The sequence below is a fragment of the Pan troglodytes genome, chromosome 23 (assembly GCF_028858775.2).
Source record: "Pan troglodytes isolate AG18354 chromosome 23, NHGRI_mPanTro3-v2.0_pri, whole genome shotgun sequence".
Classification (NCBI taxonomy): domain Eukaryota; kingdom Metazoa; phylum Chordata; class Mammalia; order Primates; family Hominidae; genus Pan; species Pan troglodytes.
In genome coordinates this window covers 21,937,776-21,964,422 of record NC_086016.1, presented here as the reverse complement: position 1 = coordinate 21,964,422, position 26,647 = coordinate 21,937,776, and the positions used below count along the sequence as shown (strand labels likewise).

General features: G+C 51.7%; 1 protein-coding gene across 5 annotated transcripts in view; it reads left to right on the top strand.

Annotated features, from left to right (window-relative positions):
- Positions 1–26,647, top strand: part of TXNRD2 (thioredoxin reductase 2) — a 67,554-nt gene that overhangs the window by 8,638 nt on the left and 32,269 nt on the right. For 3 of the 5 annotated variants that reach the window (XM_016939721.3, XM_009437806.5, XM_003317099.7), the window contains exons 2-8: positions 2,078–2,146; positions 13,618–13,674; positions 14,829–14,973; positions 15,616–15,690; positions 17,994–18,072; positions 18,561–18,623; positions 22,381–22,451. In XM_016939721.3, the coding sequence (XP_016795210.2) occupies positions 2,078–2,146; positions 13,618–13,674; positions 14,829–14,973; positions 15,616–15,690; positions 17,994–18,072; positions 18,561–18,623; positions 22,381–22,451 (559 nt within the window). The remainder of the gene's footprint in view (positions 1–2,077; positions 2,147–13,617; positions 13,675–14,828; positions 14,974–15,615; positions 15,691–17,993; positions 18,073–18,560; positions 18,624–22,380; positions 22,452–26,647) is intronic. The other 2 variants (XM_016939722.3, XM_063808297.1) reach the window with 1 other exon arrangement.

The window sequence follows — 26,647 nt, the reverse complement described above, 5'->3', positions numbered from 1 at the left end:
TTCCCGCAGGTGCGCACACATCTCACGTGCACTCAGAGGCTGGCTGCCAGGTGAAACAGTGGGTGGGTTTGGTTGTGGGGCAGGCTCGCTGCAGGCCATGGCCTGAGTGCCTGGATGCAGCTTCCCAAGCTTTCTCAGCTGTGAGCCAGGGCTCCTCTAGGCTCCAGCTCTTGTATCCTTTAGGAGTGCATGTTCTAGACCTGTCTGTGGGGCATCTGCAGGGCCAGGGTGTGGAGAGACATGACACTCCAAGTACACTCTCTGCAGCCTTGCCTGCCTAGGAAGGTGGAGGTGGCTGCAAAGATAAGTGCAGCCTTCTCATGGCAGACGCTAGGCTCTGATGCAGGTGTTGGGCAGGTTGCCCAGCCTTGTATGACAGACCCTGCTCTGATCATGGAACCTCTTGGCCTTGTCTGAAGCAGCAACCGGCTCCAGATGCTCTGGGAGGGTGGTGCTTCTCATCTGGGCAGGCTCATGTCTGCAGAGGGGCTGAGGGCACTACTTGTTTTATACCCCAGAGTCTTGTCATCAGTCCCCACCTTGCCCTCACCCCAGCAGACTGATGACTTTCTATTATTTCTTCCTTCCTTCGGCAGGGAGTTGGCTGGTGCCTGGTGCTGGGTGTCCTGGACCTCGGGCCCAGTTCAGTGTACTTCCCCTCTCTACTTCCTCCCTCCACTCCCTTCTCCATCCCTCCCTTTTTTGGCTGCCCCTTGCCTGCCTTCCTCGCCAGTAGCTTGCAGAGTAGACACGGATGACACCTTTTGCAGGCTAAAAAGGCTGAGAGTGGCACTATGTGCAGTGAGCCACCATGGAGGACCAAGGTGAGGCGACACCACAACCAGCCCAAAAGGAATTCCAGGGATGAAACCTGAGCCCAGGCAGCTCTCCCTGTGCCCAGGGTGGCTTCCCTCCTAGCTGACTGCAGCCGGGCACACCAAGACCCTGGCTGTGTGCACTGGCCAGCTGTGAGGGACAGGGGCTGCTTATGCTTTTATTCTTTTTTTTTTTTTGAGACGGAGTCTCACTCTGTCTCCCAGGCTGGAGTGCAGTGGCATGGTATCCGCTCACTGCAAGCTCCGCCTCCTGGGTTCACGCCATTCTCCTGCCTCAGCCTCCCGAGTAGCTGGGACTACAGGCGCCCACCACCATGCCTGGCTAATTTTTTTGTATTTTTAGTAGAGACGGGGTTTCACTGTGTTAGCCAGGATGGTCTCAATCTCCTAACCTCGTGATCCGCCCGCCTTGGCCTCCAAAAGTGCTGGGATTACAGGCGTGAGCTACTGCCCCCGGCCTGTGCTTTTATTCTTGCTCACTTGTGACGGAGGGCAGCCTTCACAACTGAAGGCACGTGGACTTGAGGAGAATGTTTTAGTCCACCTTGGTGGCTCATGCTTGTAATTCTAGCACCTTGGGAGGCCAAGGTGGAAGGATTGCTTGAGGCCAGGTGTTTGAGACCAGCCTGGGCAACATAGCCAGACCCCATCTCTACAAAACAAAAAAATTTAGCTGGACGTGGTGATCGGTGCTTGTAGTCCCAGCTATTCTGGAGGCTGAGGCTAGAGGATCACTTCAGCCCAAGAGGTAGAGGCTGCAGTGAGCTGTGATTGTGCCACTGTGCCCCTGTCGTGGGGGCCCTTCCGGGTCTATGTCCCAGCCCTGTGCTGACCGTGTTCCTTCTCACCTTTCATCCCTCCCCCAAGCAGGGCAGTGGACTACAATCTTCTGGGTGACAGAGTGAGATCCTGTCTCAAAAATAAATAGAATAAAAAAGAAAATATCTTAGTTCTGTGTCTGGCTGAGAACACTGGGTAAGGTTTGAGTTCAGAGTGGTTGGTATGGTGTGCGTGTGATTTGCAAAGATGATCACACACGCCCATGGCCAACCTCACCACCATATGGCTTGGTCTCTGGATTTGCACAGACTAAGTGTATCGAGTCACTCTTTCTGCTCTGTTGTGTGGTGTCTTGTCACCCCTGACCATCACAAAATGGAGTGTCCAATCCTGATAAAATTGATCCTGTACCACGTTTAACCAGACAGACAGTCCGTCCCACCTCTCATCCCTTCTCTCAGCAGGTCAGCGGGACTATGATCTCCTGGTGGTCGGCGGGGGATCTGGTGGCCTGGCTTGTGCCAAGGAGGGTATGTATTCTGTATACTTCGTGGCAAGGCCTCGAAGCTTTTAGGGCCCCTAGAGAGGGTGGTGCTGTCCAGAAAACGTCCATGAGCAAAATGCGTCGCCTCCCTGCTGGGGTCACCCCAGTGGCCTCTGTGTTGTGGCTTGTTCCCTGCCGCTCTCCAGCTGTCTGCTGTACCCAGCGGCCGCCGTGGCACTTCATGGCTGAACTGCCTTCCTCAGCTCCAGCCCTCCAGCTCTTCTGCTTTACTCACAGTGACAGCCCCAATCCGACTAGTCTCAGCTCCCACCACTCACACCCTCCGCGGGCTCCCCACTTTCCTTCACGTGCTGCTGGACAGTCCTCTCCTTCACCTCACTGTGGCTGTCACCCTGCCTGCCTGCTCTCTGCCCCTGCCTGGCTAGCTGCGAGGCTGGAGCTGCACCCTCCTGCTTGTCCCTGTCCTTGTTCTTAGTGCTGGTGCCTTCCCCCAGGGCCCATGGTCAGTTCTGCTGGGTGAGTCTTGTACTTGGCCTGGCACCCATTGAGTAAAGATGTTGGGCGAACGGGCTGGACCCAGAGGTGTCCAGAGATGACACCTTGCAGTTCGCTGCTAACCCACGTGATGCACAGGCCACCAGCACTTTGCCAGACTCTGTACCCTGCTGTAGGAGTTCCTGGTCTGCTCTGGCCATGTCTACACAATGATAAGAGGGCAGGTGTGGTGAATGGGGAGGGAAGGGGATGAGAGGGAGGTGGGGCTGAAATGAGAGGGAGTTAACTGGGCACTTTGGCCCTGAAGCTGTGCTTCTCTGATGTCCAGTATTGGGCTCTAGAAGCATACATGGTGTAAAAGAAATCCACTACTCTTGCTCCGTGGGGGCCGGGGAGTGTGTAGGAACCTGGGAAGTCTCCTGGCCTATTGGGGATCCGCAGAGGCACCCAGGATCAGTGCCACACTGTACTCTCAGAACCACTCCCAGAAACGATGGCGCAGGCAGCCACGAGGCCTAGTGCTGTTCCTTTTAGCAGACCGGGCACCTGGGCTGTGCGTTCACTCCCAGCTGGGAGTGACCAGCTGCAGAGACCTGAGTCCCCTTTAATCCGGAATGTGGACAGCTCCTGGGTATGTCTCCGCCTTTCATGAGAGTGGCATTTCCCTGCAGAGGATGACGTGGTTTTGTGGCTTTTTTGAGATGAACTGTACCTATCAAAATGGGCAACCTGATCATTCTTGATGTGTGCATGTGTCCGTGCAGCCAGTACCGCAGTCAAGATTGGCGAATGTGTCCTCCACCCCCTGTTAGTCCGCCAGGGCTGCCGTAATAAACAGACTGCCATAACAGACTGGGCGGCTGAAACAACACATGCTTATTGTCTCTCAGTTCTGGAGGCTAGAAATCATCAAGGTGCGGGCAGGGCTGATTTCTTCTGAGGCCTCTCCCTTGGGCTGTAGATGGCAGTCGTCGTCCCTCTGTGCATGTCTATGTCCTAATCTCTACCTGTACCTGTCCTAATGGATCAGGTGGATGCCCTCTTATTTTGTTGACTTTTTATTGGAGACAGAGTCTTGTTCTGCCTCCCAGGCTGGAGTGCAGTGGCGTGATCTCAGCTCACTGCAACCTGAAACTCCTGGGTTCAAGCCATCCTCCTGCCTTAGCCTCCCAAAATGCTATTACAAGTGTGGCCACTGTACCTGTATATGGCCTAATTTTTTTTTTTTTTTTTGAGATGGAGTCTCGCTCTGTTGCCCAGGCTGGAGTGCAGTGGTGTGATCTCAGCTCACTGCAACCTCTGCCTCCCGGGTTCACGCCATTCTCCTGTCTCAGCCTCCCGAGTGGCTGGGACTACAGGCGCCCACCACCACGCCCGGCTAATTTTTTATATTTTTAGTAGAGACGGGGTTTCACTGTGTTAGCCAGGATGGTCTCAATCTCCTGACCTCATGATCCGCCCACCTTGGCCTCCCAAAGTGCTGGGATTACAGGCGTGAGCCACCGCGCCCGGCCTATGGCCTCATTTTAACTTAACTACCTCTTTTTTTTTTTTTTTTTTTTTTGCAAGCGAGTCTTGCTTTGTCACCCAGGCTGGAGTGCAGTGGTGAGATCTTGGCTCACTGCAACCTGTGCCTTCTGGGTTCAAGCGATTCTCCTGCCACAGCCTCCCGAGTAGCTAGGATTACAGGCGCCTGCCACCACACCTGGCTAATTTTTGTATTTTAGTAGAGACGGGGTTTCACCATGTTTGTCAAGCTGGTCTCGAACTTCTGGCCTCAAGTGATCCGCCTGCCTCGGCCTCCCAAAGTTCTGGGATTACAGGCATGAGTCACCGTGTCCAGCCAACTTAATTACCTTTTTGAAGACCCTATCTCTAAATACAGTCACATTCTGAAGTGCTAGGGTTTAGGGGATATGGCTCAGCCCATAACACCCCAACATTTTCTGAAACCTTGGCAATTCCTTCCGGCTTCCCCCACTTCTGCATCCTAGGCAACCAGGCATGTGCTGTCTGTCACTATAGTTTGCATTTTCTATAATTGCGTATAAACGGAATGCTGCTGTATGTCATCTTCCTCTTCTGGCTTCTTTCACTCAGGGTAATGACCTTGAGACTCATCTTCGTTGGCGCGAGTGTCGATGGTTTCTTGCTTTTCATTGCTGAGTAGTGTTCTATTTATGGCTGTGCCGTTTTGTGTACGTGTTCCCCTGTAGCTGGACACTTGAATTGTTTCCACCTTTTGGCCATTGTGGACAGTATTGCTGTGAACGTCTGTCTGTGTGTTTGTGTGGATATATGTTTTAAATTATTTTGGGTAAGTGCCTAAAAATGGACCAACTGGGTCGTGTGGTATATCTCTTATTTAGGTATTTTTTCATTTCTTTTAGCAGCATTTTGTAGTTTCTTTTTTACTCAAGTTTTTTTTTTTATTAAAAAAAAGAAAGATGAGGGTCTCTCTGTGTTGCCCAGGCTGGTCTCAAAATCCTGGGCTCAAATGATCCTCCCACCTTGGCCTCCCAAAACGTTGGGATTACAGGAATGAGCCACGGTGCCTGGCCTATGGTTTTCAATGTATACGTCTTTCACATATTTTATCAGATACATCCCTAAGTGTTTCATATTTTTAGAATAGTTTTATTGAGATATACCTCACATTGCGTATGCATTTGTCCCTCGGTACCCGAGGACGATTGGGTTCAGGAACCCCCGCTGTTACCAAAATCCATGGACACTGAAATTCGTGCATACTGGAGTCAGGCAGCTGGCCCTGCAGCACCCACAGATACAGAGTCAGCCCTCTGTATATATAGTTTTGCATCCTATGAATACTGTTTTTTTCTTTTTCTTTCTTTTCTTTCTTTCTTTCTTTCTTTTTTTTTTTTTTTTTGAGACAAGGTCTCATGTGTTGCCCAGGCTGCAGTAAATGGTGCAATCTCGGCTCACTGCAACCTCCACCTCCCGGGTTCAAGCGATTTTCCCACCTCAGCCTCCCGAGTGACTGGGACCACAGGCGCCACCATGCCCAGCTACTTTTTGTATTTTTTTGGTGGAGAAGGTAGGTTTCGCTATGTTGCCCAGGCTGGTGTTGAATTCCTGAGCTCAAGTGATCCATCTGCCTCAGCCTCCCAAAGTGCTGGATTACAGGCATGAGCCACCACGCCCAGCTGAGTACTGTATTTCCAATCCGAGTTTGGTTACAGATTTGGAACTTGCTGATATGGAGAGATAATATATATATATATTTTTGAGACCGAGTTTCGCTCTTGTCACCCAGGCTGGAGTGCAGTGGCACAATCTCAGCTCACTGCACTCTCCACCTCCTGGATTCAAGCAGTTCTCTTGCCTCAGCCTCCCGAGTAGCTGGGATTACAGGTGCCTGCCACCACGCCCAGCTAATTTTTGTATTTTTAGTAGAGACGGGGTTTCACCATGTTGGCCAGGCTGGTCTCGAACTCCTGACCTCAGGTGATCCGCCCACCTTGGCCTTCCAAAGTGTTGGGATTACAGGTGGGAGCCACTGTGCCCGGTCAAGGGATTATATTTATTGAAAAAAAATCCATGTATGAGTGGACCTGTGCAGTTCAAACCTGTGTTATTCAAGAACATTTTAGTTTCTCCCCAAAATACCCTGTACCCATTAGCAGTCAGTCTCTTCCCCCCTCTCCCCAGCCCCTGGCAACCACTAATCTACTTCCTATATCCGTGGATGTGTCTGTTCTGGACATTTCAGCTGTTTTTTGGTTGTTTGTTTGTTTGTTTTCAGACAGGGTCTGACTCTGTTGCCCAGGCTGGGGTGCAGTGGCACCATCTCGGCTCACTGCAACCTCCGCCTCTCGGGCTCAAGCAATTCTCCCACCTCAGCCTCCCGAGTAGCTGGGATTACAGGTGTGCACCACCACATCCAGCTAATTTTTTGTGTTTTTAGTAGAGACGGGGTTTCACCATACTGGCCAGGCTGGTCTTGAACTCTTGACCTCTCAAGTGTTCCACCCACCTTGGCCTCCCAAAGGGTTGGGATTAACAGGTGTGAGCTGCCGTTGTTTTGTTTTTTGAGATGGAGTCTCGCTCTGTCACCCTGACTGGAGTGCAGTGGTGTGATCTTGGCTCACTGCAACCTGTGCCTCCTGGGCTCAAACGATTCTCCTGCCTCAGCCTCCCGAGTAGCTGGGACCACAGGCACACACCACTATACCCGACTAATTTTTGTACTTTTAGTAGAGATGGGGTTTCACCATGTTGGCCAGGCTCGTCTTGAACTCTTGACCTCAGGTGATCTGCCCACCTCGGCCTCCCAGAGTGCCGGTATTACAGGCATGAGCCACCGTGCCTGGCCTCTTTGCATTTTCTTTTTCTTTTTCTTTTCTTTTTTTTTTTTTTTTTTGAGACGGAGTTTCGCTCTTGTTGCCCAGACTGGAGTACCATGGCACAATCTCGGCTCACCGCAACCTCCGCCTCCCAGGTTCAAGCAATTCTCCTGCCTCAGCCTCCTGAGTAGCTGGGATTACAGGCATGCACCACCACGCCTGGCTAATTTTGTAGTTTTAGTAGAGAAAGGGTTTCTCCATGTTGAGGCTGGTCTCGAACTCTTGACCTCAGGTGATCCACCCGCCTCGGCCTCCCAAAGTGCTGGGATTACAGGCGTGAGCCACCATGCCCGGCCCTGCACTTTCTTGATGGTATCCTTTGTGCCACAAAAGTTTTAAATTTTGGTGAAGTCCTAATTTATCTATTTTTTTCCTTTGTTGCTTATGATTTTGGTATCATAGCTAAGAAATCCAAGATCACAAAGATTTACACCTGTGTTTTCTTCTAAGCATTTTATAGTTCAAGCTCTTACAGTTAGGTCTTTGATTTATTTTTAGTTGCTTTAGGGTTTATGGCATGTACCTTAACTTGCCAGTCTACCCTTAAAAAAGCATACATCTATTCCACCCCTCCTAACCTTCATTCTATGTTATTATATCATATTTTTACTGTTACATGTTATAAATCCACGATACATCATTATTATTTTTGTTTAAAATATACTTAAATCGTGTGAGAAAATCTCACATACTCACCCATTGTATTTCTGTGCTCTTCATTCCTTTGTGAGGATCCACATTTCCATCTGGTATTTTTCTTCTACCTTAAGGGCATCCTTTAGCATTTCTTGTAATATGGCTCTGGGGGTAATGAATTCTCTCAGCTTTTGTATGCCTGAAAACGTCTTTATTTTGCCTTCTTTTTTGTTGTTGTTGTTTTGTTTTGTTTTGTTTTTTGAGATGTAGTCTTGCTCTGTCGCCCAGGCTGGAGTGCAGTGGTGCGATCTCAGCTCACTGCAAGCTCTGCCTCCCGGGTTTGCGCCATTCTCCTGTCTCAGCCTCCTGAGTAGCTGGGACTACAGGCGCATGCCACCATGCCCGTCTAATTTTTTGTGATTTTAGTAGAAACGGGGTTTCGCTGTGTTAGCCAGGATGGTCTCGATCTCCTGACCTTGTGATCCGCCCCCCTTGGCCTCCCAAAGTGCTGGGATTACAGGTGTGAGCCACCATGCCTGGCCCCCCGCTTTTTTTTTTTTTTTCAGTACTTTAAAAATTTTGCCCCTCTGACTTCTGGCTTGCATTGTTTCCAGTGAGAAATCTGCTGCTATTTTTATCTTAGTGTCTCTGTGGTGTGTCTTGGTTGCTTTTAAGATTTTCTCTTTTCATTGGCCTTGAGTCCCTCCTTCTTCCCCTCACATGTGGGGACTTTTAATTCCATGTATATTAGGCTGCATGAAGCTTCCCCACAACCTACTGATGCTGTTTTCATTAGAAACATTTCTTACTCTGAGTTTCATTTTGGATAGTTTCTATTCCTGTGTTTTCAAACCCACCAATAAAAGATTCTGCAACATCTGACCTGCCATTAATCCCGTCCAGTGTATTTTTCATCTCCTGTATTGTAGTTTTCATCTCTACAATCCAGCTTGAGCCTTTGGTTATATCTTCCATGTTGCTCCTGCACTGTTTGAACATGCAGAATGGCTAGTGGGGCAGTGAGCTGAGGAGAAGGGACAGAGGGGAAGCTCGGCTGTTGGGTCTACGGGTATGATGGAGACCATGCAGCTGAAAGTAAACCGTCACCCCTTCTGCTTCAGTGTGAAAGGCCAGGTGAAGATGCTGCAGCTGATGAGGCTGGGCCTTAGGGTGCGGGGGGTGGTGGAATCTGCTTGTGGGCGGGAGATGTGGCTATGTGGCTATAAAGGATGAAGATGAACGCCCTGTTTGCTTTTCAACCTCGCTTGGATCAAGGTTAAAAGGCCGGTTGCGGCCTTCTTGGTGGAAGAAAGAGAGAGATAAGGCACTGTCCTCCCCTTCGGAGGGTCTGGGGATACACTAATCCATCAAAACCACTGAGGGCTGGGCGTGGTGTGTGCCTGTGGTCCCAGCATTTTGGGAGGCTGAGCTGGGAGGATTGCTTGAGCCCAGGAGGTCAAGGCGTAAGCAAGCTGTGATCGCACCGCTGCACACCAGTGCCTGGGTGACAAAGTGAGACCCTGTCTCTTTAAAAGAAAAAAGAAAAAAAAGCCTTTTTTTAAATTAAAAAAAAAATCAAGTCTACCTGAATGGCCTGCAGTTGGACCCACAAACCAGGTACCCAAGTTACCAGGCAAGGCAGCTGCAGTTGTACCAGTCAGAAGTCCACAAGATTTGAAAAAAAAAAAAAAAAAAAAAAAGCCTCAGGGGTTTCAGTGAATGCTGTGTTAACTTTTTTTTTTGAGACATAGTTTCACTCTTGTTGCCCAGGCTTGAGTGCAGTGGTGCCATCTCGGCTCACTGCAACCTCTGCCTCCCGGGTTCAAGCAGTTCTTCTGCCTCAGCCTCCCGAGTAGCTGGGATTACAGGTGCCCACCACCATACCTGGCTAATTTTGTATTTTTAGTAGAGACGAGCTTTCACTACTGTTCGTGAAACTACAGTTGGTCAGGCTGGTCTCGAACTCCTGACCTCAGGTGATCTGCCCGCCTTGGCCTCCCAAAATGCTGGGATTACAGGCGTCAGTTACCACGCCCAGTCTGCTTGTTAACTTCTATAAGTCAGATGTTTGATGTGACCGAGTTCAAGGCTGATACAGCCCAGAGCCAGGACAGGTCGAGAGCTGCCCATTTTTAGGGCCTCGGACTTCCTACTGGGAGCATCGCAGCCCCTTCTGAACAGAGGTTTGGAGAAGGTGGGTCATTTGGAGAGAAGTGACCTAAACTATCCTAGTTGAAGGAATCTATCCTTCAAAGTCATCATTGAAGGAATTCAAAAAGAGAAAACTTAAGGGAAAGGAAAAAAAATAGTTTAAAATTTTAAAGAGTGGGCATGTGGGAGAGGGGGTGGAGATAGTTAAGAGTTATAGGAAAACATTTCCAATTAATATGAGGAGAAATTTTATATTGGGAGAGTTCCCAAAATTAAATGGCCACTTGGGAAGGCAATACATTCCCAGACAAAGGCACCAGGCATAGGTGAGCACTTGGTGAGGATGTTATGAAGGAGACTCAAACTTCAGGTAAGTAGGTAGAACAAATTGCATATAATATCCTTCCTGGCCGGGCATGGTGGCTCACGCCTGTAATCCCAGCACTTTGGGAGGCCGAGGTGGGCGGATCATGAGATCAGGAGTTTAAGACCAGCCTGACCAACATGGTGAAACCCCATCTCTACTAAAAATACAAAAAAATTGGCCGGGCATGGTGGTGCGCACCTGTAATCCCAGCTATTCAGGAGGCTTAGGCAGGAGAATCGCTTGAACCCAGGAGGTGGAGGTTGCAGTGAGCCAAGATCACGCCACTGCACTCCAGCCTGGGTGACAGAGCTAGACTCCATCTCAAAAAAAGAGAAAAAAAGATCCTTCCCACACCAAAAGTCTGTAGCTGTGAGAAGTAGCTACCATATAGTGCAAGTTGAGATGCATAAGAGGTTTATAAAACCACCCTGGAGTCGAAGGAGAGAGAACTTTTGGTAGGGAGTAAGTAGGTAAAAAGGAACCCAAAGGTCTGGGATCTTGAACACTGAAGGAGGAACAGTGTTCTGTGAGAAAGGTTTGTTTTTAACATGTTAATTTCTTCAACAAACCATTCGAATACTTAATGTGATCCAAGCTCTGGGCCAGGACCCCGAACAACAAAGACAAACCAGGACCAAAGCCCCTGACTGACGGAGTTCTGCAGTTTAGTTACCGAGACAGACACATGAACAGATAGTTTATCATATGTGATAAGGTGGAGTTAGGGCACACAAGTGAGGCATCTAAGCAAGGAAATAAAAATAAAAAAGTATGGAATAGTTAGAATACCTGTTTTATTGATCTTTTCTGCTAACTCTGACATCTGTGTCTGTTCCAAGTCAGTCTCCATTGACTGATTTTTTTTTTGTCCCCTTTATAGGTGTATTTTCCTGCTTCTTTGTGTGACTGGTAATTTTTGGTTGAATGCCAGACACTTGAATTTACCTTGTTGGGTTCTGGGCATTTTTGTATTTCTAGAAATACTATTATTGAGCTCTGTCCTGGGATGCAGTTATTAAGAGTCAGTTTGATCCTTTTGGGTCTTCTGCAAAAGATTTGTTAGGTGGGTATGGAGCAGTGCCCAGTCTAGGGCTAATGATTCTCAACTACTGGGGCATGACCCAACGCCCCAGGAATTATATGCTTTTCCCAGTCCAGATTCTGGGAACAGGCACTGTCCCCTGCCCTGTGTGGGCTCTGTCCCCTCCAGTCCTTCCAGGTGGTTCTGTCTGGTCTCAGGTAGTTTCCCAAAACACATGCGCCGATCAGATCTCCCAGATTCTCTGGGCAGCCCCCTCCTCACTGTCTTCTGTGCATGACCTCTGGCTGCCTCAGTCTCCCCCAGTTCTCAGCCCTCTCCTGTGCTGGATTCTCCCCATCTCCCCCAGCCTGCAGTGCTGGGTCCTGGAGACTCCCCAGGGCTCACCATGTTTGTTTCCTCTCTCTCAGGTCCTTTGTTACCTGACATGGAGTACCTGAAAGCCCATTGTTTCATGCATTTTACCTGGGTTTTGGGTTGCTTCAGGGGGAGGGTAAATCTGGGCCCTGCTGCTCCATCGTGGTCAGATGTGGGAGTTACACACTGGCTTTTTTTTTTTTTTTTTTTTTTTTTTTGAGACAGGGTCTTGCTCTGTCACCTAGGCTGGAGTGCAGTGGCACAATCTTGGCTCACTGCAACCTCCACCTCCTAAGCTCAAGCCATCCCCCCACCTTAGCCTCCCAAGCAGCTGGGACCACAGGCGCATGCCACCACACCCAGCTAATTTTTGTATTTTTTGTAGAGACAGGGTTTTGCTATATTGCCCAGGCTGGTCTCAAACTCCTGGGCTCAAGCAATCTGCCTGCTGCGGCCTCCCAAAGTGTTGAGATTATAGGCGTGAGCCACTGCGCCTTGTGGACATTAGCTTTTTTTTTTTTTTTGAGACAGAGTCTCGCTCTGTCACCCAGTCTGGAGTACAGTGGCACAATCTCGGCTCACTGCAAGCTCCGCTTCCTGGGTTCACACCATTCTTCCGCCTCAGCCTCCCGAGTAATTGGGACTACAGGCACCTGCCACCACGCCCAGCTAATTTTGTTTTTGTATTTTTTAGTAGAGACAGGGTTTTACCGTGTTAGCCAGGATGTTCTCGATCTCCTGCCCTCGTGATCTGCCCACCTTGGCCTCCCAAAGTGCTGGGATTACAGGCATGAGCCACTGCACCCAGCCAAGCAAAATGGATTTTAAAAATGAACTCTTACAAAACTTTGTTCTAATCTTGCTTTCTAATAGCCATGAATCAAACACTTTCCTTGGCATTTTAGGGTTTATGAGATTTGTGTGTGCCTTGGGAGGCAGTCAAGTCCAAGGCCTGAAGTTTGCTGATGCAGTACCCAAGCCCGGGCAAAGGGAAGCTTGAAACTAGCCCTGGCTAATGTTTTTTTTTTTTTTTTTCTTTCTTTCTTTTTTGAGACAGACTCTTGCTCTGTCGCCCAGGCTGGAGTACAGTGGTGTGATCTCTGCTCACTGCAGCCTCTGCCTCCTGGGCTCAAACGATTCTCTTGCCTCAGCCTGCCGGGTAGCTGGGGCTACAGGCTTGCACCACCACACCTGGCCAATTTTTTAATTTTTGTTTTTAGTGGAGACATGTTTTACCATGTTGGCCAGGCTGGTCTTGAACTCCTGACCACAAGTGATACACCTTCCTCAGCCTCCCAAAGTGCTGGGATAACAGGTGTGAGCCACCATGCCCGGTCCTGGCTAATGGTTTCTGAGTTGGCCCCAGAACCTGTGGCCCTGGGTGGCCACACTGCTGGCTGGGAGGGCAACTGGGTGGCTCTGCAGCGGGAAGTGTGGTTTGGAGTCAGGTCTCGGCTCCTGCTCTGGGGCTGGCCCACCCTGGGGCTGCTGCGTCACTTCTCCTGAGCTTTGGTGTCCTGGTCCTGAGAGTGAGGCAGCGAATGCCCACCTAGGGGGCTCTGGCTGGGATGGGAAGGGGCAAGGGAGAGCCTCTGAGTCAGGAGCCATTCCCGGTGAGTGGCTACCTGGGAGATGCCACCCAGGGATGCTTGGGTGGGCGCTGGGCTTATGGTGAACGTGAACGTGCAGGGGCAGGTGGGGCTGATGCCAGCACTGTGAGGGGTGGATGGTACAAAGGCTGCGGGCCCTGAGAGGTCTGAGGGCTCCTGCCTGTGGGCAGCGCAGCTGGGTGGGCAGTGCCAGAAAGAGGCTGGAAGACTCAATGCAGAGCCAGCAGGCAGCGCAGCTCAGCAGGCCAGGGCGCAGAGGCAGATCAGGGGTCCCTAGCATTGCGCAGCTCAGCGGGCCAGAGCGCAGAGGCAGATCAGGGGTCCCTAGCATTGCGCGGCTCAGCCACTGTGTGGGCAGCCGCAGGCCCAGGCCCTGCCCACACTCTTCTGGACCTCACAAGCCCCGAGGAGTGCCTGTTCTTGAGTCCTGAGCCAGCTCCCCATGCTCACCTGCTGCTCTCCTTATCCTTCCAGCCGCTCAGCTGGGAAGGAAGGTGGCCGTGGTGGACTACGTGGAACCTTCTCCCCAAGGTAGGCAGCACCCTATGGGAGCCGGGTGTCCTGGGGAAGGAGGTGGGAGGTGGGCCCAGTTCCTGTACAGAGGGCAGCTGACACCAAAGTCCTTCAGCCCTGCTGTCCATGGTTTCTGGACAGTGTCCTGTTTCACTCATCATTACTTTAAAGTTCTTGACCATTATCGAAAACGACTCTGGCCAGGTGCAGTTGCTCACGCCTGTACTCACAGCACTTTGGGAAGCCAAGGCAGGCCTTGATCACTTGAGCCCAGGAGTTCGAGGCTACAGTGAGCTATGATTGCACTACTGCACTCCAGCCTGGGCGACAGAGTGAGAACTTATCTCTAAATTTTTTTTTTTTTAATTGAGAAAGAGTCTTGCTCTGTCAGCCAGGCTGGAGTGCAGTGGTGCAATCTTGGCTCACTGCCAACCTCTGCCACCCGGGTTCAGGTGATTCTTGTGCCTCAGCCTCCTGAGTAGCTAGGACTACAGGCGTGTGCCACCACACCGAGCTAATTTTTGTATTTTTAGTAGAGACAGGGTTTCACCATGTTGGCCAGACTGTTTTTGAACTCCTGACCTCAGGTTATCCGCCCGCCTTGGCCTCTCAAAGTGCTGGGATTACAGGTGTGAGCCACCACACTCAGCCTAAAAATTTTTTTTAAATTAAAAATAAAAATAGGCCAGGCACGGTGGCTCACACGTGTAATCCCAGCACTTTGGGAGGCCAAGGCAGGCGGATCACCTGAGGTTGGGAGTTCAAGACCAGGCCTGACCAACATGGAGAAATCCCATCTCTACTAAAAATACAAAATTAGCCGGGCATGGTGGCGCATGCCTATAATCCCAGCTACTCGGGAGGCTGAGGCAGGAGAATAGCTTGAACCCGGGAGGTGGAGGTTGGGGTGAACCGAGATCGCGCCATTGCACTCCAGCCTGGGTAACGAGCAAAACTCCATCTCAAATAAATAAATTAATAAATATTAAAAAGTAAAAACAACTGTTTTTATTTTCGAGTACAGTTATAGAGAGCAGATTCGTGTGGCATGTCAGCTGGTCTGTGTTAGAGTTACAAAGCAACTTAAAGGAATTCCAAACACTCTAGAAGAACAGGGAAGCCTCCAGCAGTCACCTGAACATAAATTCAAATGTGCTCTTCCCACGTCCCAGGCACCCGGTGGGGCCTCGGCGGCACCTGCGTCAACGTGGGCTGCATCCCCAAGAAGCTGATGCACCAGGCGGCACTGCTGGGAGGCCTGATCCAAGATGCCCCCAACTATGGCTGGGAGGTGGCCCAGCCCGTGCCGCATGACTGGTAAGGATCTGGCGCCGTGGCATTCCAGTGCTTTTCTTCTACTCTTGGGTGGAAGAGGAAGAGGAGGCTTATCCTCCATGAGCCCTCATGGGGAGTGGGCCATAGGATGGGTTTCTCAGCCAGGGGCGACCCTGCGCTGTCTGCCTCAGACATTTGGGAATGTCTGGAGACAGTTTTGGTTGTCACTGGGGAAGGGTTTGCTCCCCTTTGCGGGGAGCCCAGGGATGCTACAGCCATGCACAGCACAGCCCCACCAAGAACAGTGCATCTCCAAGGCCAGGAGTGCGGGTGGGAGGCCGCTTCAGCTGAGCTCTTCTGGGAAGGGGACCACGTGGCCCAGCCACACCCACAGTGGCTCAGATAGGCCTCTGCCTGCAGTGGGTAGCCTTTGGGGCATAGAGCAGCTGCATCTGGAGAGCCGTGGGTCAGAGCCCCTGTTTTCTGTGAGTCCAAAGGTCTGCAGCCCTGAGCCTGGGACAGGCGGTTGCACGTAGGGATGGATGTCACGTTTTGCCACCTTTAAAAGCACTCTTGTTTTTTGATATTTCTATGAATGTACCATTTGAATCTAATAGTCCATTGTGAGGCCCTGCAGCTAACACCTGTGTTGTGGATTTTACATTTTGTTTCGTATCTTCACAGGAGGAAGATGGCAGAAGCTGTTCAAAATCACGTGAAATCCTTGAACTGGGGCCACCGTGTCCAGCTTCAGGACAGGTACTGAAGATCTCTCCGGGAATGGGCCGCCCTCTGGGCCTTCTCTTGGGCGTTCTGTGCCTGGACACACACTTAATTACTGTGCAGAGCATGCTCTGGCAGGCTCTGGGGGTTCATGTCCTGCTCATGGGTGGGGATGAGGACAAGGAGCAGATGGGAGTGACTGTAGGGGAAGGGGAGACTGCCCTTTGCTGCTGAGCAGAGCCTGGAGGTGCTGCCAAGGAATGAGTGAGGCCACATTGGCAGAATGGCCAGAGCCCAGGGCTGCACAGGGAGGAGGCACTTGGGGCTGGAAGGCCTCAGGCCAGAGAGCGTGGACATAGCTAGGCCTGGGGCTAATACGTGGTGAGGGTCATCCCAGTGGCAAGCCCCCACCCCGTGAACCCCCTTCTTACTGCACACCTCCAGCTCCTTGGGTGTGGGTGCAGGAGCTTGGTGCTTTCCGCTGGAGCAAATGTCCCTACCTTGTCACCGTTCCTGTCAGCCCCTGGGGGATCTCCAGCACAGAGGCCGATGCTCCCCCGGCCTACAACCTTCTCCTGGGGCTCAGCTGCCAGCACAGCAGAGGCCTGAAACTGGTACCGCCTCTGGCCCAGCCTTTCTCCCGGGGCTGTGGAGGGGACAGTCGTCCCGCAGAGGTCTGGTGGCTCTCCTCATGCACCATTTGCTTGGCCCCAGGGCGAGTCTTCCTGGGGCTTCACAGCAGGCAGCAGTTTTGTGCTCACTAAATCCAGGAAAGTGGAGCCAGGAAGCCAACTGCTTGCCCTCCACCTGGACCTCACAAGCTCTCCCCTATCCAGGGAGCTAAGCCACATTGTGCTGTGGCATTTCTGTGTTTCTCTGTGGGGCTCTGTATCCCCTGGTACAGTTTCCTGGGGGCAGCAGGCTCTGCCCTCCCTCCTCCCTGCCCTGGGCAGCTCCTGGACGGGCACCAAACAGGCCCAGCCCACTGCCTGCTCCGGAGCCACCTGCAGAAGGAGGCTGGGGCGCACCTGGGCTGTTTCTGCTTTTTCACTCTTCTGAAAAGTGCTGCCATGAGCATTGCCCGGCTGTGTCCCATGGCTGCTTCCTGGCTGTCGAGGTGATTGAAGGGCTCTTGCTGTAGGAACTTCACGCAGCTCAGACAGCCCATAGAGGCACAGGCTTGCCAGTGGGGAGAAGGCAGGCTCAGGCAGGAGGCAGAGCCTTCCCAGAACCCTTGCTGCAGCACGGTCCTTTTGTCATTAGAAAGTGTTGGTCGGGTGCAGTGGCTCATGCCTGTAATCCTAGCACTTTGGGAGGCTGAGGTGGGAGGATCACTTGAGCCCAGGAGTTGGAGACCAGCCTGAGCAACATAGTTTTATTGCTACATCCCTATAAAAAATAAAATGAACTAGCCAGGTATGGTTGCCCATGCCTATAGTTCCAGTTACTTGAAACGAGGCTGCCGTGAGCTATGATCATGCCACTGCACTCCAGCCTGGGTGACAGAGTGAGAAGATGTCTTTAAAAAAAAAAAAAAAGGGTGGGGCGCGGTGGCTCATGCCTGTAATCCTAGCACTTTGGGAGGCTGAGGTGGGTGGATCACTTGAGGTCAGGAGTTCAAGACCAGCCTGGCCAACATGGCGAAACCCCATCTCTACTAAAAATACAAAAATTAGCCAGGCGTGGTGGCGCAAGCCTGTAATCCCAGCTTCTCAGGAGGCTGAGGCAAGAGCTGAGGCAAGAGAATGGCTTGAACCTGGGAGGTGGAGGTTGCAGTGAGCCAAGATCGTGCCACTGAACTCCAGCCTGGGCGACAGAGTGAGACTTTGACTCAGAAAAAAAAAAAAAAAAAAAGAAAGCATGGGTCATTTGTTTCTGTGCACTATGCTCCCAGCCACTGTTTTGCCAGCCTTGTCGTGCCCGTTCTCTTGGTGTTACCACACCCCTGAAATCAGAAGGTGACACCATCTGGCGGGCACCACAGCTCCCTGCTGGAACATGTCCGGGTGATGAGGACTGTCCCCAAGAGAGGTCCAGCCACCTCTTGCTGCACACCAGAGCTGTACGTGGCCTCTCAGGACTGTGCTGAGCTGGCTTCCGTCCCTGCTTTGACACCTGTGGTTAACATGTCCCTGGGATCCCTGGGGAACAGGCGAGATGCCCCCACATCCCCTCCATGCTTCTCAGCATGGTTGCCGCTTACCTCTTGGTCCATCTGAGCCACAGCACCAGGCCCTGCTGGGGGCTGGAGCTCCCTTTTACCAGTGTTCCCTATTGATCCAGTTGGTGAGGTTTAATTTGCAGAGGAAGTGTTTGAAAATCTTATCTTTATCTTTCAGAAAAGTCAAGTACTTTAACATCAAAGCCAGCTTTGTTGACGAGCACACGGTTTGCGGCGTTGCCAAAGGTGGGAAAGAGGTGAGCATCTGACTTACTCGCGTGGCTCCTTGTGGACCCTTCTGCAGACCTTGGGCACCAACTGCAGCTGTGTTTGGCCTGGGTGCTGTTCTTAGTAACACGTGCTGCTGGAATCAAAAAGGTGGCTTCTTTTGAGGCTGGGCACTTGTCTTTAACATGATCAAATAATTTGCTGCCCTGCTGTTCGGAGTGACATGGCAACAGGGTTGGTGACCACACCCTTTTTGCAGGATTTTTTGGGGATTTGAGGGTGCCTTGCAGTGCTTGGAGTTAGAACATCTCCCTGTGCTTTCTGCCTGTCCCCCTCCCGCCAGGCTGATGGTTGATGGGATTCCAGCTCCATAGGGCCTCTGAACTGCTGGCCAAGGGTGCACGCTACAGGGCAGGGGCCGTGGGAACTGCTGGCCAAGGTCTGTGGTGCTCAGGCCCTCCGGTGGGGTGATCACCATGCACCTGTCTGACCCACGGCTTTCTCTTTTTCTTCTCAGATTCTGCTGTCAGCCGATCACATCATCATTGCTACTGGAGGGCGGCCAAGATACCCCACGCACGTGAGTGTCCCCAGAGCACAGCGTCCCTGCTGCCGTGGCCCATTCCCGGCCTCTTTGAGGGATATGTTTTTACACACGTGCTTCCCACAGCAGCAGCTTGCACACCCTTTCCCCCTATACTATCATCACTTTCTGCTTTCCAATTCTCTTGAATCCACACTGCTGAAATGTGGGGTCCCCAGTGGCCTCCACGCTGCCAGATCCTCAGGACAGCTCTCGTTCTGCTCTCCCCCTGCCCCGCTGGATCCGTCCCCTTCCACACCGGGATCCTGCTTCCTAAGTCTCCATTGCTGATTCTCCCTTTTCCCTTCAGCCTCAGAATGTTGGAACATTCAGGATATAAGCCTCATTCTTCATCTTCCTCCTTCACGTCCCCCAGTTTAAAAAAAGTTTGAAATAAAATTCACACGCTATAAAATTTAGCCTTTTTTAGGGTACAATTCAGTGGTTTTTAGTACATTCACAGAGCTGTGCGGCCATCAGTCACCACCATCCATTGCCAGAACTCCTTCCATCATCCCCGAACTGAAACTCTATTCCCATTAAACCCTACTCCCCAGCGCCTCCTCCCCCAGCCCCTAGCAACCACCACCTACTTTCTGTCTCTATGAATGTGACAACACTAGGCACCTCGTGTAAGTGAAATCGTACATGTAAGTCCTTCTCATGTAACTGGTACGTGTGTGTCCCTTAGTGACTCGTATGTGTGTGTCCCTTAGTGACTGGCTTACTTCACTGAGCATAACATCCTCCAGGTTCACCTACATTGTAGTGTGTGTCAGTATCATTCCTTTTTATGGCTAGATACTATTCCATTGTGTGGATAGACCACACTTTGTTTATCTTCTTGCTTGGATAAACACATGTGTTATTTCCACTTTTTAGCTATTATGAATAGTGCCGCTGTGAACATCTGCAAAGTTTTTTGGTGGACTTCAGTTTTCACTTCTCTTGGGTTACACTTAGGAGCAGAACTGCTGGGTCATGTGGTAACTTTATGTTGAATCTTTCAAGGAACGTTTCAAGGAACCTCAGACTGTTTTCCACAATGACTGTGTTTTACATTCCTTCCAGCGGGGTGTAAGGGTCATGGTTTCTTGTTTCTTCACGTATCTTGTAATTTTCTTATTGAAAGCTGAACATTTCAAATAATTTAATGCGGTAACTTTGGAAACCAGATTCTCCCTCTGCCCCAGGATTCTGTTGTTACAGCTGCTTATTTGGTGACTTTTCGGAACTGACTTTGTAGACTCTTATTCTTTGTTGTATGTGGCCACTGAAGTCTTTACTTGGTGAGCTTAGTGGTCAGCTAAGAACTGCATGGAGATTTCCCTAAACTAAGAACTCTCCCGGTCTTTGCTGAGGGCTCTGTGTGCGTTTGGAGGGGATGCCTTCCACACTCAGCAGGCAGCAGACAGCTCTGCCCTAGCCTTCACTTCCTGCTTCTGCAGAGATCAAGGTCAGCTGGAGGTGAGGGTTCAGGGCCTCGTTGGTCCTTCCTGATGTGTGCACAGTGCTGTGCGTGTGCCTGGCCTAGGTTCCCAGGAATATGCTGGAACCTTTCAAAGCTCCAGCAGACATCTCATACTTTGGTTTTTCCTTTGAAGCTTTTTGGGTAGTCTGTTGTTGGCTCCAACTGTTACCTATCCCCCTCAGGCAGCTGTGAGAAGAAAACCTCAGACAAATGCCCCCAGAGAAAGGCTTTTAGCTCTGGCTGAGCTCCAGTGAAGTTGGATAAAGGTGACCCTATAGTTGCTGACTCTGACTCTTCTTTGCGGGGGGCTTTGAAAGACCCCAGCTGAGTTCTGTTCTCTCTGACACGTCACTGTTCAGGGCTGCCGCTGAGGTGGGAGTGGGACCAGAGTGAGTTAAAACACCCTGGAGCTCCCATTCTCACTCAGCTTCAGCTGTTTTTCCTGACTTTAGTTCCCTATGTTGCTGCAAGCCTGTGGTTAATTTCCGTAATTCTGAATCTCACAGTTCTTGCCAGTTTTATCGCTGTTTTTAACAGAGAGGCGAATAACTCCTGGCCCAGTCTTGTGGGTTGTGGGGGCAGAGTTGAGGAAGGGGCCCCGGGGTGAGGGGTTGGGGGGCAGCTGCAGCAGGGAAAGCAAATGGGCTGGGGGTGAGCAGAGAGGTTTGGCTGAGACCAGTCCCCACGGGTCTCCCAGGGAACCGTGTGCCGCCTGCTCCAAGCCTCTAAGTAGGCTGCAGCCAAGCTCTTGAAGACCACGGCTCTCTCGGCCTGGAGGCCGCACCACCTCTGACTTAGACCCAGGGGCAGTCCGGTGGAGGCAGAGCAAGGGGAGGTTCTGCCACTTCTTGGATGTGACCCCAGCCTCCACTTCGTCCTGTGCTTACTGTGGAAACAGGGAAAGGAGCGGCCCCGAGGAGCACAAGCACCCCCAGTCCTTAGAGGCCATGGGACTTGTCTGGCCGCCAGGCAGCCACAGCAGCCTCTAGAGGGGGCAGGTTGCTTATGCACAGAGGTGGGGCTCAGGGCTGCGTGACTTTGTAGGATGACACTGTGCAGTTGTTCAAGGCAGCTGCTGCAGACAGGGTCCCAGTGATCCCCTCTCCTGGCAGCTGGGCTCATGGTGGTTCTGCTTAAAGAAGGCCACAGCCAGCTTCCAGCACCCAGCGGTCATTGGGCTTCTCTGAGGCCCCAGGCAGAGCTGCACGTGCATCCGCACCAGGGAGCACTGCACAGGGGCCCTGGCCTGGCCCGGCCCTGCTCTGCACCTCACGGGCAGCTGCTGACGGCTCTTTGGGCTCACAGGGGATCCAGCAGGCGCTCCTGGTCCTTAGGAGGCAGGCAGCTCAGGGCTGCTCCGCTCTCCCCGCCACACCCTCCCAGGGTGTCTGCCAAGGCTTGCTTGCGTTTTAGTCCCTTTGATTGCCAGACCTTTCGGTTTTCCTTGAGCAAACCTGAGAAATTCCTGACTTTATTTTTTTTTGCCAATTGGAAGCATAAACTGTTTGAGATCCGCTTCCTCCACCAGCACATCTTGTTCTCATGGCCGCTAAGGGGACGTTCACCCTGGGCCTCCCACCTGCTTGGCCACCCCTCTTCAGGTGACCTGTATGATTTCTGGGCTCAGAGCCCGCCCCGGCCAGCCCTCAAGAGTGTGAAGTCCGTCCTGGCTTCAGCCAGGTGCCCTCAGAGCTGCCTCTCAGTCCCTGCCCACCTCAGCCTGTGGCACTTACCCCCTGTGCCTCCTCTCCTCTGGCTGGCCTTGTAGGCCACCCCTGCCGCGCAGACACACCTGAGCTCTGCTGGCCCTGATTTGCTGACCTGTTCTCTCCCCACTTCCTCTCTCTGAGTTTGGATCCCCCAGAACCCAGGTGTTGCTCCCTGGGGCTGCATGCCCCTGTCTGTTTGATGTGTCTGTCCAGAACCCGGGCAGACTTGAGGGGTCCCAGCTGTCTGCCTGTATGGCCCCTGCAGTTGCTGTACCCACCTCAGGCCCTGTATCCTGCTCTGAACCAGGGTCAAGGGGAGGGTCCTGGGGAACAGAGGGGAAAGGTACCTTGCGAGGGCACCGGGACCTGGAGTGCAGCAGCTTATATGCAGACAGGCCATCTGCAGCCCCAAAGAGGCCACAGCCTGCAGACAAGGACTGGCAGCAGGGAAGCCCTGTGCATGTGTGCCCTGGGACAGCTCTGGTTGATTCTGCAAAGCTGGCATCCTCTTTAAGGAAGCCCTAGGACAGGCCAAATGGAGCTCTTGTCCAAGGGGTCATTTCTGTCTTGACAGATCGAAGGTGCCTTGGAATATGGAATCACAAGTGATGACATCTTCTGGCTGAAGGAATCCCCTGGAAAAACGTAAGGCCTGCGCGTGCTTGGTAGGGTCCTCTTTTTGTTCACCAGAGTGAGCACTGGACCCTGAGAGCCTGTGCTGGTGCTTGGCTCCTGGGGCTTTCTTTCCGGTTTACCCAAAAGAAGGAAAAAAGGCCTGTTATTTGTGGCCAGGTGTGGTGGCTCATGCTTGTTAGCCTAGCACTTTGGGAGACTGAGGCGGGAGGATTGCTTGAGGCCAGGAGTTCGAGATCAGCATCAGCCTGGGCAATATAGTGAGACCTCAACTCTACAAAAATCTGGGTTTTTTTTTTGGTTTTTTTTTTAGGTGGAGTCTCACTCTGTCGCCCAGACTGGAGTGCAATGGCGCAATCTTGGCTCACTGCAATCCCTGCCTCCCAGGTTCAAGTGATTCTCCTGCTTCAGCCTCCAAAGTAGCTGCAATTACAGGCGCCCACCACCACACCTGGCTAATTTTTGTATTTTTAGTAGAAATGGGGTTTCACCATCTTGGTCAGGCTGGTCTTGAACTCCTGACCTCAGATGATCCGCCCACCTCGTCCTCCCAAAGTGCTGGGATTACAAGCGTGAGCCACCACACCCAGCCTACAAAAATCTGAAAATATTAACCGAGCATAGTACTGTGCACCTGTAGTCCCAGCTACTTGGGAGGCTTTAGGTGGGAGGATTGCTTGAGCCCAGGAGGTTGAGGCTGCAGTGAGCTGTGATTGCACCACCGCGCTCAGCCTGGGAGAGTGAGACCTTGTCTCAAAACTAAACAATAAACCTGTGACTTGTGCCCCTCTGCAGGGCTGTTGATTTACTCTGTCCTGTGGCTGCCTTGGAGGTAATAACAATAACAGGAATGCCATATAAACGGAGTCAGCTGTTTGTTATCTAGGTCAGTGGTTGTCAAATGGGGTTCCCAGGAGCCCTGGGGTTCCAGTGGGTCCCATCAAGGACATCAGGGAGAACATTAAGGAGGGGAGAGCCAGCAATCCCTATCCCAGCCCTCATCTAACACCCGCACTGTCTTCTGATTTGTACATTGGGTTTCCCTGAAATCTAGCAAAGACTCCAAAGGCCTCAGAAACAACATCTTGATTGTGGAAGGGAGGCTAGCAGCGTGCAAGTGGCTCTCACTCCCCATGGAAGCAGGTGCAGAGTCACTAAGTGCATTCCGATGCCCACAGAGGGGGCCATCCCGAGGTCCCAGGTCCAGGCAGCTCCTGCCTGTGGGGTGTGGAGACTTCATGCTGGCAGGGAGCAGAGAGGCCACCAGAGGGCGGCAGAGGCTTGGTCAATAGCAGTCTCGAGCCTTCTCCAGGAGAAAATACCAGTGGAAAAGGGTCCCACCTCTGTGTGTGCCCGAATGTGCATGGTGCGTGTGCAGATGTGTGTGGTGTGTGTGTGAGTGGTGTGTGTGTGTGGTGTGAGTGCTGTGTGTGAAGGGTGTGTGTGTGTGTGTGTGGTGTGTGTGAGTGGCGTGTGTGGTGTGTGTGTGAGTGGTGTGTGTGAGTAGTGTGTGTGTGGTTGTGTGTGTGAGTGGTGTGTGAGTGAGTGGTGTGTGTGTGAGTGGTGTGTGTGTGGTGTGTGTGTGAAGGGTGTGTGTGTGGTGTGTGTGGTGTGTGTGTGAGTGGTGTGTGTATGGTGTGTGTGTGAGTAGTGTGTGTGGTTGTGTGTGAGTGGTGTGTGTGTGAGTGGTGTGTGTGTGGTGTGTGTGAAGGGTGTGTGTGTGGTGTGTGTGAGTGGTGTGTGTGGTGTGTGTGAGCAGTGTGTGTGAGTGGTGTGAGTGGTGTGTGTGTGAGTGGTGTGTGTGGTGTGAGAGTGTGTGTGTGAGTTGTGTGTGGTGTGTGTGAGTGGTGTGTGTGTGAGTGGTGTGTGAGAGTGGTGTGTGTGTGGTGTGTGTGTGAAGGGTGTGTGAGTGGTGTGTGTGGTGTGTGTGTGTGAGTGGTGTGTGTGGTGTGTGAGTGGTGTGTGTGTGAGTAGTGTGGTTGTGTGTGTGAGTGGTGTGTGTGTGAGTGGTGTGTGTGAGTGGTGTGTGTGGTGTGTGTGTGGTGTGTGTGGTGTGTGTGTGGTGTGAGAGTGGTGTGTGTGAGTACTGTGTGTGGTTGTGTGTGAGTGGTGTGTGTGAGTGGTGTGTGTGTGGTGTGTGTGTGAAGGGTGTGTGGTGTGTGTGGTGTGTGTGTGTGAGTGGTGTGTGTGAGCAGTGTGTGTGAGTGGTGTGTGTGTGAGTGGTGTGTGTGAGTGGTGTGTGTGAGTAGTGTGTGTGGTGTGTGTGAGTGGTGTGAGTGGTGTGTGTGAGTAGTGTGAGTGGTGTGTGTGTGAGTGGTGTGTGTGGTGTGTGCGTGAAGGGTGTGTGAGTGGTGTGTGTGGTGTGTGTGTGAGTGGTGTGTGTGGTGTGTTTGTGAGCGGTGTGTGTGTGAGTGGTGTGTGAGTGGTGTGTGTGGTGTGTGTGTGAGTGGTGTGTGTGTGAGTGGTGTGTGTATGTGAGTGGTGTGTGTGGTGTGTGTGTGTGGTGTGTGTGAGTGGTGTGTGTGTGTGTGAGTGGTGTGTCACGTGCTCTGCTTGTCATTGTTTCACACTTCACGGGGCATCTTTGTGTGGGGTCAGGACTGGATTCCCTTGAATGGATGTGGTATAGTTCCTTTGACCTTTCTCTTGTTAATAAGCATCTCAGTAGTTTCTCTTCTTCATCATTATCAATGCTGCAGTGAAAACCTTGGAGGTGCATCTGTTTACCATCAGAAGTGCTTCTGACACATTTTCCTAATTATTCATTGTGATAAAACAGACGTAGTGTAAAATTTACCACTTTAACCTTTTTTTTTTTTTTTTTGAAACAGAGTCTCACTCTGTTGCCCAGGCTGGAGTGCAGTGGTGCGATCTCGGCTCACTGCAACCTCCGCCTCCCGGGTTCAAGCGATTCTCCTGCCTCAGCCCTCTGAGTAGCCGGGACTACAGGTGTCTGCCACCACACCCTGCTAATTTTTTGTATTTTTAGTGGAGACGGGGTTTCACCATGTTGGCCAGGCTGGTCTCAAACTCCTGACCTCAGGTGATCCACCTGCCTTGGCCTTCCAAAGTGCTGGGATTACAGGGGTGAGCCACCACGCCCGGCCCACTTTAACCATTTTTAAGTATACAGTTCAATGGTATTAAATGTATTAATAATGTCGTGAAACCATCACCACTATCCATGTCTGGAATTCTTTTCATCCATGTTGTATCTGCATTTCCTTCTTTTTAAGGCTGAGTAGTATTCCATTGTACAGGCACACCACATTTTGTTTATCCATTCATCCGTCAGTGGACACCCAAGTTGCCTCTGCTTCTTGGCTGTTGTGAGCAGTGCTGCCGTGAACATAGGTGTGCAAATACCTCTTGAAGACCTTTCAGTTCTTTTGGATGCAAACCCAGAAGTGGGATGGCTGGATCATATGGTCTTGAGGAACCTCCATCCTGTTTCCAACAGCGCCCACACCATCTTACATTCTCACCAGCAGCTCAGGAGGACTCCGGGCTCCCCACATCCTCGCCAGTGCATGTTGTTTTCTGTGTTTCTTTCTTTAATTTTTATTTTTTCCTTTAAACTCTGTTTTCTTGATGTTTTCTGTTTTTTTGACAGTGGCCATCCTAGTAGCTGTGAGGTGGTCTTATACGCTTTACAAGGGGAGCTGCCCTTCCATCTTAACACTTTGTGCTGACAGGCCAATTCCATGTGTACTCTGCCTGCTTCCCTGTCCTTGGTAACTCAGGCATCAGCTTTTTGATAAGACACAAAACAGAAAGGAGCCTCTCCTCCCATACCCCTGTCCTGGGCAGTGGTCACTGCTACCCATGGCGCCCACACTCTCCTGAGAGCGGTCACTGCTACCCACGGCGCCCACACTCTCCTGAGAGCGGTCACTGCTACCCACGGCGCCCACACTCTCCTGAGAGCGGTCACTGCTACCCACGGTGCACCCACACTCTCCTGAGAGCGGTCACTGCTACTTACGGTGCCCACACTCTCCTGAGAGCCGTCACTGCTATCCACGGCACCCACACCCTCCTGAGAGCAGTCACTGCTACTCACGGCGCCCACACTCTCCTGAGAGCGGTCACGGCTACAAACGGTGCGCCCACACTCTCCTGAGAGCGGTCACTGCTACCCACGGTGCACCCACACTCTCCTGAGAGCGGTCACTGCTACCCACGGTGCGCCCACACTCTCCTGAGAG